Consider the following 12,167-nt stretch of genomic DNA (forward strand, 5'->3'; position numbering starts at 1 on the left):
GTGAACTAATCCTTTAAGTTCACTTGTAGACCTTATCTAGCCCCGCCCCTTTTCAGCGCTGCGCTCGTTGTCTTTTAACTTCCGGTTTGTATTTCCACAGTGATCTTACGTATTTATGAACGAACTGCTCGTTTTAAAATCTTCCTGGTTTACTGACATTTGTTAAGACATGTGCTTTAAACATTACAGTGCTCATGATAACATTTGTTAACTCTACAATAAGTAAATCCACTTCACCAGCTAATTATTCTTTGACAGCGATGCCATAGATATATAAAGGACTACCACAAAAACGGAAGTTCAACGATAAAATTCTAAATGGCTGCGTGCACGTTTCTCTGGTGCATAAGGTTGCAGTACAAACGAAAAACGTATTTGTAAACTAGTTGTGTACTAGATCTAGAGATCTAGAGATTACTACTGTTACACTAAAAGTATACTTAAACTTATACTTTTATACACTAAAAAGTATGCCAATTTAGTCCCAAGTAGTATTGAACAGTACACTTACAAGTATACTTCTATCTAGTACATTGAAATTAGCATACTTACTACAGAAAGTATACTTAAAAATAAACTTGAACTTTACCTAAGTATACTTAAAATGAACTTGAAGTATACTCATTTTTTGTAAGGGTAAGTATGAGCAATATAATATTAATGATGTTGGATTATGTTTTCTCTTCAGATTGATGTGTATGGGACATGTATGAGTTCTTATGAACAGAGAGGACCATCACTGATGAAGATCCGAAACCTCCAGCATTGCCTCAGTGACAGAATCAATCAATTTTGGAGGCACTCTGTCCCCCTGAAAGAGGGCATGGTAGGCCCTAGTTTTAGTATACCACACTTAACATTTAATCCAATGTGAACTTGTCTTCAGTTTGAGTTTCTCTTTATTTTGATTAGACAGTGAGTGCCGGGCTCACGTGCATCCAGTTCTATGATGGAACAATGCTGAAGAAGGTCAACTGTACAGAAACAGTGTCACTGATTCCCCTGCCAGACCTGTTAGAAGCAACAGAAACTAAAACCGTTTCAAGCTTAACTCTACTCAGAACCCTTGAAGTGATTCCAATGAACTTGGGTAAGACAAGGATGGCTTTTGATCAAATATGATCACATTACTATTTTTCAGGGGTGTTTAGTAATGCCATATAATTAATACTTCTCTGATATATTTCTCTCAACCCTTTTGAGGAACAAATTTACTACATTTTTCAAACCACGAAATAGCTACATACCGGTCGGTGATAGCGACATCCAATTGATGAACGAATCACTTAATAAGAATCACATTTCTTTAGACCATTTCATATTTTAACTGTGAATCGCAACTTAATTTCTGTGTGTTTGTTCAACATGTTAACGGGTAAATGAAAAATTGCTCTGTGTTAGGGTTTTTCCTATTTACCAGCCAATATGTGACTTTTTTATGACCACTTAGACTATCGAATGAAGTCCAGTTTTGTTTGTTTGTTTTTTGTTTGTACATGGCATAAAAAATCTACCAGACCGAAGAAACAATTTTTTAGAAAAAGGGTTAAAAAACAAGGGTTAAAGATTTTAATAGTAAGTTTGGCTGCCCCTGAATGGGGTTTATCATTGACATTACCTGAGCAGTTGAAGTAAATTATTTCAGAATCAACATTGGCCAAGAAAAAAAATCTGTCGCATTTTATTTATAATGATGTCATGCAAAGGTGCGTTATAAAATGTTTGGTATAAACAAATAATGCACAGATTCTTTTAACTGAGTTTTTACTATTCAGTGATGAAAAGTTAGTGTGTTAGTTTGGAAAGTGCATGATATTCTAGGGTAGTCTATCCATGGAACCATTGTTCTGAATGATTTATTCAGTGTAGGTAACACTGCTATAAGGTTGCATACATTAACATTACACAATACAGCAGTTAACAGAACTAAGATTGCACAATAAAAGCATTTATAAATCTTTGTTTTTACCACATGTAAAGTGCAATTAATTATCTTCTCTGTCATTTCAGGGCAGATTGCGGGCTACTTGACCAGTATTATGTTTGAGGCTGAAAGCCACACCTCAGGCAGACATGGTGGACCATCAGTTCAAGAGGTTTCCAACACAGTGAGGAGGTTGTGTGCTCATCTTGCAGATCAACAACAGGTCAGCAATTAACAGCATTAATGCGTTTCTTTCATTTGCGATGGCAGGTTTCTCTCACCTTTCTTTCTTTATCATTCTTAGCAATCAGAGCTTCTGCTGAATCTGGTGCTTCAGTTGAGAACCTTGTCATCCCATCAGTTGAGAGACTTGTGGCATGAGGCCTCCTTCAAATGTCGAGATGACTGGTTGGTCCTTCAACAATTATTATATAGTTTTGAAGTTAAATGTAAAAAGTTTTTTTATTTATTTATTTTTTTTTAAATTTTGTTATGCTAAAAATCTTATTATCAATAATTTAATGTTGTGACCTGATCTCATAATAATATTTTTTTAAAGAATTAAATTAAAAATAAATTAAACAAAGTCTGCATGCAAACAAATTCATATGCGTATGCACATGTTGTGAATTAGGCAGAGATTTTTCGTATTCTCCTGTGCATATAAATATGAAATATTCCACAACCCAATGTCTTTTCATAAATGCATATAATTTCTGCATATTATTTTGGGGGAGAAATTAGATTTTTTTTGCAGATTTTGTGAGATTTTACTTTTCTTTTAGTAGCAGTAATAGACATACGGAGCCCCTAAAGGGACATGGTGATGGTAAAAAAAAAAAAAAAAAAAAAAAAAAAAATGAGATGGGAGGAAAAAAAATTATTTCAATGCTTTTGCATTCTCCCGAGAAACTCATAAAACTTTTGTGAATGGAAATACTATGTTTCAGTGCTTTTGTGACCAAACACAAAGGGGAACGCAGTAGATTTGAGAGAGAACACAAATATTTTGCGGGAGAATGCAAAGTTTATTGGGAAATGCAATACATTTGAGTGACAAATGCGAATGTTTTATTAGCAAATGCAAAGTGTCTCGAGGGAACAGAAATGTATTGCGAGAGAATGTAAAGTTATTGGGGAATGCAATACCTTTGCAAGACAATGCAATACAAAGATGAGCAATTGCAAAGTTTCTCAAGAAAACGCAAATGTTTTGTGAGAGAACGGAAAAGTTTTGCAATAGAATGCAAGGTTTACTTGGGAACCCAATACTTTTGCGAGAGAATACAAATGTTTTGCGAGAGAACGTAAAAGAATTTAAATATAATTTTTCCTTCCATCTCATATTTCTTTTCATCACCATGTCCCTTTAGGGGTTTCGTATTGACAAGCTTGTTATGATTGTATATATTAGTTATATATATATATACAGTGGGTACGGAAAGTATTCAGACCCCCTTAAATTTTTCACTCTTTGTTATATTGCAGCCATTTGCTAAAATCATTTAAGTTAATGTTTTTTCCTCATTAATGTACACACAGCACCCCATATTGACAGAAAAACACAGAATTGTTGACATTTTTGCAGATTTATTAAAAAAGAAAAACTGAAATATCACATGGTCCTAAGTATTCAGACCCTTTGCTGTGACACTCATATATTTAACTCAGGTGCTGTCCATTTCTTCTGATCATCCTTGAGATGGTTCTACACCTTCATTTGAGTCCAGCTGTGTTTGATTATACTGATTGGACTTGATTAGGAAAGCCACACACCTGTCTATATAAGACCTTACAGCTCACAGTGCATGTAAGAACAAATGAGAATCATGAGGTCAAAGGAACTGCCTGAAGAGCTCAGAGACAGAATTGTGGCAAGGCACAGATCTGGCCAAGGTTACAAAAAAATTTCTGCTGCACTTAAGGTTCCTAAGAGCACAGTGGCCTCCATAATCCTTAAATGGAAGATGTTTGGGACGACCAGAACCCTTCCTAGAGCTGGCCGTCTGGCCAAACTGAGCTATCGGGGGAGAAGAGCCTTGGTGAGAGAGGTAAAGAAGACCCCAAAGATCACTGTGGCTAAGCTCCAGAGATGCAGTCGGGAGATGGGAGAAAGTTATAGAAAGTCAACCATCACTGCAGCCCTCCACCAATCGGGGCTTTATGGCAGAGTGGCCTGACGGAAGCCTCTCCTCAGTGCAAGACACATGAAAGCCCGTATGGAGTTTGCTAAGATGGTGAGAAATAAGATTCTCTGGTCTGATGAGACCAAGATAGAACTTTTTGGCCTTAATTCTAAGCAGTATGTGTGGAGAAAACCAGGCACTGCTCATCACCTGTCCAATACAGTCCCAACAGTGAAGCATGGTGGTGGCAGCATCAGGCTGTGGGGGTGTTTTTCAGCTGCAGGGACAGGACGACTGGTTGCAATCGAGGGAAAGATGAATGCGGCCAAGTACAGGGATATCCTGGACAAAAAACCTTCTCCAGTGTGCTCAGGACCTCAGACTGGGCCGGAGGTTTACCTTCCAACAAGACAATGACCCTAAGCACACAGCTAAAATAACGGAGGAGTGGCTTCACAACAACTCCGTGACTGTTTTTGAATGGCCCAGCCAGAGCCCTGACTTAAACCCAATTGAGCATCTCTGGAGAGACCTAAAAATGGTTGTCCACCAACGTTTACCATCCAACCTGACAGAACTGGAGAGGATCTGCAAGGAGGAATGGCAGAGGATCCCCAAATCCAGGTGTGAAAAAATTGTTGCATCTTTCCCAAAAAGACTCATGGCTGTATTAGATCAAAAGGGTGCTTCTACTAAATACTGAGCAAAGGGTCTGAATACTTAGGACCATGTGATATTTCAGTTTTTCTTTTTTAATAAATCTGCAAAAATGTCAACAATTCTGTGTTTTTCTGTCAATATGGGGTGCTGTGTGTACATTAATGAGGAAAAAAAAAAAAGAACTTAAATGATTTTAGCAAATGGCTGCAATATAACAAAGAGTGAGAAATTTAAGGGAGTCTGAATACTTTCCGTACCCACTGTAATATATAATTTTTTTTTTTAATGTTGATTCTGGTGTCATGGCAGGCTACCTCTTGTAGATATGCTGTCAGCCTGTGGAACTGAAGACTGCATCCATGTCACAACAGACCTCATACTGAATAAGGAAGTTGACCAGGAACATATCTTACCCCTCCTCAATACTATCAGTTTTGCTTCCCACCCTACTTCATCCATGATTAGCCACCTCAGTGTATGGTTTTGAGTTGTTCAATGAATTAATTTGAATTAGTTATAATACAAAACTAAAAGCTGTCTCTAAAACAGAGGGGATTTGCTGGACTTTTCTCCTCCAGGCTTTGCTGCAGATACCTCTTATTCGTCCAAAAGCACTCTTGGTTGTGTCTTCGCTGGTCCACAGCCTTTGTCAACAGGAACAGAGTCCATGCAATGAGATCTCTGAAGTTCAGCAGTTTGTCCATATTCTGAAGCAGAGTCTTGAGGCAGGATGTGAAGCAGATGATCATTTTCAGATCACTGAGGTAAAGTAGAAAGATGACAATAACCATTAGGTAGCAGAGATGTTATCCTGCAAGAACTAAAGAATTCGATACAGGTGAAACTTAACAAACTTAACATTTTTTTTCTGGCATAATGTTGATTACCACTCACCCCCCATTTTGTGACATAATGTTCATTTTTTAAGTTACCTCTCCTTTTCGTTAAAAAAAAAAAAAGAAGCAAAAATCGAAGTTACATATTTTCACTTACAATGGAAGTGAATGGTGCCAATTTTTGGAGGATTTAAAGGAAATGTGAAACACTTACATAATTCTTCTGTTAAAACTTGTGTTGTATCTAAAGTTGTTTAAATCACCATTTTAACAGTCATTTTAGGGTTTTGTCATGGGTAGCAGGCAAAGGGCGAGGACATGTGGATCTATTTGCAGCATTCATGCATTAAACAACCAAAAACAAAGGATAATCCAGAACCGAGAGAAAAATAAATGTGACAGCTTCACATAAACATAAAGACAATAACCGACAAGGAACAGAACTAAATGCAGTGTAAATACACACGACTAAATGAATAAATTAATATGGAACAGGTGGACACAATGGGTAACTATGGGAATGTATGAGCACACACTACGAAACTAGGGAACCAAGGCAAACAGGAACTAAATGCAAGAACAAGGAAGACAGAGACACTAGAAAGAAATGAAAGTCAAAATGAGAGTACTAGAACTAAAACAAAATGTGACAGGTTTATAGTAGGGGTGTAACGGTACACAAACATGACGGTTTGATACGTACCTCGAAATTGAAGTCATGGTTCGGTACAGCAGGGGGGAGAAAACTAAACATAAAATTGCTTCTTTTTTCTTCGTTTTTTTTATTAAACAGTGGTTTATTGAACACATTTTGTCTCTCTTTTTAAATAAATTCAATTATTATTAACATTTTCTTAAATGGTTATTTCACCCAAAAATGAAAATTCTGTCATTAATTACTCACCCTCACGTAGTTCTACCCGTAAGACTTTCATGTGTAAAAGCCTAAATTAAATCTGTTCATCATAAAAAGTGATCAAGTCTCCTCAGAAAATTGAGATGAACGAAAGTATTACGGGTTTGGAACGACATGAGGGTGAGTAATTAATGACAGAATTTTCATTTTTGGGTGAACTAACCCTTTAAGGAAAAAAAACTATCTCAGCTAATGCTGTAAACTATATACAGGGAGTCCTTTCTTGCACATTACTATAATATTAAAGGTTACAATAAACAACAGAGCCCAAACTATTAAATTCAGTTGTTGTTTATTTAGATATAATAATCAACACTCCAATAAATAAAAAAGAAAAACATGTAAATTACACATAAGGCAGGTTTTGCATTAACTTCTAAATCTAATTATATATATTTTTTTCTGTTATTTTTCTGCTCCAATTGATTTTTTGAAATATAATCATTTACACAATTACTGTCATAACTTTTTTCATGACAAATTTATTTAAACATATATTAAATATTTATTTATATTTAAATAATTAGAATATATTAAAGACATTACTAACAGGTAGAGTAAATATGATGAATATATAAGCTAATAGTGCATATATTCAGTGAAATGCTCCCCTCTATCATTAAAGGCACAATATGTAAGATTTTTGGATTAAAATATCCAAAATCCACTAGAATGATGTTATATATTCTGTTGACTTGTGTACTTACATTATTCAAAATGTTTCCAAGAATGTTTAAATTCAGAGAAATAAGTATTTTTAACCAGGTCAAGGACAGGGTCTGTGACATCATACCTGTGTTACCCTCGATTTCTGGTTTTATTTTTGAGAAACCATGAAAACACCAAAGATGCTTTAATATATTATGTGTTTTATCAGTGTGCAACTGTTTGGATACATTCATCAACAGAAATATAATCATTGCTATATAGATCAACACAGTAAGTCTTATTGTTTAAATCTTGTTTTCTTGATTTACCATGAGTACCATGTTTTACAATGCCTAATATCGATCTAGCTTACTGCAGTGTGCAACAAGTGTCTCATAACAGCCGCCGATCAAACGCACAGAGTAGCACAACTTTCAACATACAAATGTATCTAATATGATGAAACAGCACTGCATTACCCCACATACGCATGACCGGAAGAAGCAGAAGTCCTTGTCTGCGACATAATAAAAGCTCCACTGCCTTCGTTCAGCTCCAATGGCTTTCAGCCACATCCTGCTTCATACTACAGTAATGTTAATAAATCTTTAATACATTAGCTCATCGATGAATATGATTTCTGCCTGAGCCCTGTCAGATTCTTTTCCACAGGCTGTAGACATGAAGACAACACCTCCCATGATTTTGCAAAATCAAGGCGTCATCGAGCTACGCCTTTGTTTTGAATAAGCGACCTCTAGTGGTGAAAAACTACATATTGCGGTTTTAATTTCTCTAGTGAACTAACATGATGTCGACACTAAATGACTTGGCTGAGGTAAATGTAATGTTTCCTGATATATTATTGTCAAGCTGTTTTATTGATGTCTTTCTGCGTTGGAAGATTACACGTAAACATATCTATGCATAGATTGTCTGTTCTTCTTCTTCTGCGTTTTTTTCCTGTTGTGGCGGATAACAAACAATGTTGCATTACCACACACGGCCCCTTCTGGATTAGAGTGTGGATCGCCTGTGGCCGACTGTATTCGTCGTCTGACCGTGACGGTTCAGGACGAATACATGTTACACTCCTAGTTTACAGTGTTTCGATTTCATGACGACAGAGTTGTAAAACTGGTTATAATTTTCACTCACTTCCATTGTAAGTGCCTCAGGCTAACCCAGATTTTTGCTTTTAATGTAGAAAAGGTAATGTACCAAAAATGTATTTGGTGGTAATCAACATTATTCCACAAATTATGTCAATTTATCTTAACTTCTACTGAACCTGGAATATTCCTAAACAGTTCTCCATCTCTTGTGCAGCTGCTGCATGTGTTGAAAGCAGTGGAGACTGCAGGTGCGGCTGTATCAGATATCATCTCCACACTGAACCGCTGTGTGCAGAATCATTCTGTGCCACTGGAGCTGCGGCTGGCCGCTATACGAGCGTTCAGGAGAATCCCTTGCAATCATGACGTCAGTATCACCAAACAACGATGACACGGTTACATTGATGTTACGTATATTATGGCATAACTTACATCCTTGCATTATGTTCTTTCTTATGTTATCAGAGGAGAGCCCTTGCTCAGGCATTTCAAAGACAGCAAGAGAATGTGGAGGTCAGAATCGCAGCATATCAGCAGCTCATGCACTGTCCAAACCAGGAGATTTTCACAATTGTGAAGACAACATTAAGCAATGAGAAGTCCAGTCAAGGTATTAAAAAGTATAAATTATTAGTAACTCAAATGTGCTACATTAAATCAACACTGTCACAAAAAGTATGAAATTCTAATAATTATAATATGAATCGATAAATCAAGTAACATTTTTTAATAAGGTCCCATTAGTTAACATTATCTAACAAGTAACGTTATATAATAAAAATACAACTGTCCATAGAGTACCTCAGGGATGACGTGTTTTTGTAGGCAAAACCCGGAAGCGAGCATTTTAGGACTTCCGGTTCCATCGCCCTAAAGTCTATGGGTTTTTTGAATGGGTTTTTGCTAAATCGCCTGAAATAAGGTCTGTGGTTAACAAAGCCTCTAAATATTTTCACGTTTTGATCTATGAGATAAAACACACCAGTTTTAACCTGCTTGTGATTTTTTAAACCTTTATTGTGTCTTAAAAATGGCAGTTGCTAACAAGTTGCTAAAAGCGACTACTTCCTTTGGCAGGGACTTTAGACGTCATCATGAGAAACAGGACATTTGGACAGCATTTCTCATGAAAAAGTGGATAAGTATTCATACACAGCGCAGATCATAATCAGCGAGCATGTTTTTAAATAAAGTTGTTTTTTAAATAAAGTTTGAGGAAGCTTGGTGGTGGTGATGTTGATCTGCGACCATGGTGTGCCTGTAGTCCGTTTATAGCCTACTGTTAGCTTTTTATATCTGACAACTTTATTTAGGCTTCAAAATGTATAAATGTTGTGTTAACTTGTAAAGATTATCTTGACAGACAAAACATGTAAGTGTCATAACCCTTTGTTAAACACAGAGCTTATTTTTTTTGCGATTTTCCAAAAGTCTATGGGAAAAATGCATAGGCTTTCGATCGAGGGAACCCGTGCGCCGCTAACTTCCGGGTTGGCCTACAAAAACACGTCATTCCTGAGGTACTCTATTGGGGTTGCAGGGTTAAAGGTCAATGCAAAAATGTGTAATAAAATATGGCTTTAAAAAAGTCAATATAACTTATATAAGTGTAAAAATCATTAAACAAAAAAGTGTCCAAAAAAGCTCTAGAAAAAACCTCCATATACAGAGAAAGCATTTTTATTTTCAATAAAATCAAAATTGAGATAGAATGAAATTTTTAACAACATTATTAAAAATTTCTATTTTTCCAAATAACCTGTTAATTTTTAATAAATTAAATATAAATATCTAACTACATCAGTAATAAGTCACACATGGCACAAAAGTGGCATATTTTCATACGTTCTCTATGATATCTCCTCAGTTGGGTCGTTTGTTTGGAGTCACCTTTTTAATATCCAGAAAACAGAAGACCCTCTGAAGAAAGATCTGATGGAGTCACTGCCGGATGATATTATAAGTAAAGACTTTGAAACTGAACCATGGAAATATTCTTCACATATGGACTATACAGTGGACACAGGTACTAGACATAATGCAACTTTTCCAGCTGTTTCTAATAGTTTTTTTATTTATAACACTTCAATTTATAATGTCTGGGTTGTATGTCTGCTCCAGGAGTGGCTGCTGCTAACATCGAGGGAGCTGTAGTTTTCTCCCCTGAATCTTTTCTTCCACGTTATGCTATGGCGAATCTGACAGTTCACATCCTAGGCAGAGCATTCAATCTTCTGGAGGTGAATCTGTTTGACATCTGTTTGTATTTTCCACAAAACATGAAAAAAAAAAAAAAAAAAAAAAAAAAATTTGACCCTGTTAACTATTTAGTGTACTGTTCCTGGTCTTATTGTGTAGTTATTCATCAGTGAACACTTCAGTTTGTCTTCATAATCTTCTAATCCAATCACTTATTTCACACCTAAAATGACTTCTATGTCTGAGTGTAACATGGAGAGCAAGGAAGGCAGAGATGAGGAACTAAGTGCATATAGGTCCCTTATCTGTCTGGCACTGCGCATGAACAGAGACACCAAAGGGGGGCTCCCAACAGAAGTGCCTTCTAAGGGTATGTGGCTAACAGAAATAGCGGCCTCATAAGCTCTTAGAAAAAAGCAGCCACATAAAAGTAGCAGGGGCCAACCCTGCTGAAAGATGTATCAGCAACCTCAGTCGAGAGACAAGAATCTATAATCTATAAGTTGATGCGCATCAGGGGCCAGACCCAAAGTTTCCAGATCACTGGTCAGGGATGAAATATCATCCCCTGAACTTGAGATAGAAGATCTCTTCGGACTGGGATCTCCAAGGGGATGCCATCCAGGAGAGACACAAGGTCTGTAAACCAAACTTGGGCTGGGCCACAGCAGAGCCACTAGAAGAACTCAGCTGTGGTGAGCCCTTGCTAGAACTTCCAGGAGCAGAGATATCTGAGGAGAGATATCTGAGGTGTACAGATGTAGCCGTGGCCACATTTGCACCATGGCGGAGATGGGGAGCTGGGGGTGTGAGGGCAAACCATAGGGGACAGTGGGTTGACTCCTCGGAGGTGAACAAAATCCACTTCCGTTTGGCTGTAACTCTGCCACCAATTGAGGATGGAGTCACAATTCCCCCAGGCCTCAGCCCCTGCCTCGATAGGATATCTGCTCCCACATTCTTTCATCCCAGAATGTAAATCGCCCTTAAAGAAAGCAGCCTGCCTTCTAGAGCAGGATCTGCTTTGCCTACCTGAAAAGGGGGCGCAAACAAAAGGGGGCCTTGGTGTGATTGATGTAAGAGACTACCATAGTGTTGTCTGTGCAGACTAGTGTTAATTTTGTCATATTTAATTTAATCAGTTATGACAAACATATTTAATCAACCTTGTCTTGTTTTTGTTTAGTCAAGTTGTCATATCAAAGTAGAAATGTCTGGGCCTTTTGGTCTAGTTTTAGTCAAAATTTTTGTCATGGTGCATAGTGGTTAAACTGGTAATAATGATTATTTTGCTAAAAATTATAATCGCAATGCTTGTTGTCATTTGAGAAATTCATTTTTTTTTTTACATTTCATCAGAATGAATGCACTTTCACCTATGAGCACAAACTTATAAGCATCTATAAGTGCAGGAGACAGATGTGCCTGCATCATGGTCGAATCCCATACTACCCCCTAGAAAAGTGGTTCTCTTTTTTGAGGTTTAACCTGAGTCCCAGACACTTTATATAGGCGAGCACAACATCTCGATGCCGTGCCGCTAACTCTTCTGACTGGGCTAATATCAACAAGTCATCAATGTAGTTGAGTACTCGAATGCCCTGGAGTTGCAGAAAGCCAGAGCATGGTATGCTTTGCCCCCGAAAGCAAACCTGAGGAACTTCCTGTGTTCTGGCAATATCTCGATGTGGAAATTTGCATCTTTTAGATCAATCATTACAAACAAATCCTCAGATCGGGTCT

The 12,167-nt window shown here is 37.1% G+C and overlaps 1 protein-coding gene across 3 annotated transcripts in view; it reads left to right on the top strand.

Annotated features, from left to right (window-relative positions):
• Positions 1-12,167, top strand: part of LOC127497907 (uncharacterized) — a 67,925-nt gene that overhangs the window by 6,292 nt on the left and 49,466 nt on the right. For all 3 annotated transcript variants that reach the window (XR_007925701.1, XR_007925702.1, XM_051866689.1), the window contains exons 6-15: positions 689-826; positions 913-1,090; positions 2,011-2,147; positions 2,229-2,332; positions 5,020-5,185; positions 5,289-5,474; positions 8,440-8,592; positions 8,691-8,835; positions 10,093-10,251; positions 10,347-10,465. Coding sequence is in view for 1 of the 3 variants with exons in the window: in XM_051866689.1 (XP_051722649.1) it covers positions 689-826; positions 913-1,090; positions 2,011-2,147; positions 2,229-2,332; positions 5,020-5,185; positions 5,289-5,474; positions 8,440-8,592; positions 8,691-8,835; positions 10,093-10,251; positions 10,347-10,465 (1,485 nt within the window). In the remaining 2 variants the exon portion in view is untranslated. The remainder of the gene's footprint in view (positions 1-688; positions 827-912; positions 1,091-2,010; positions 2,148-2,228; positions 2,333-5,019; positions 5,186-5,288; positions 5,475-8,439; positions 8,593-8,690; positions 8,836-10,092; positions 10,252-10,346; positions 10,466-12,167) is intronic.

Source organism: Ctenopharyngodon idella, chromosome 2 (genome assembly GCF_019924925.1).
Source record: "Ctenopharyngodon idella isolate HZGC_01 chromosome 2, HZGC01, whole genome shotgun sequence".
NCBI lineage: Eukaryota > Metazoa > Chordata > Actinopteri > Cypriniformes > Xenocyprididae > Ctenopharyngodon > Ctenopharyngodon idella.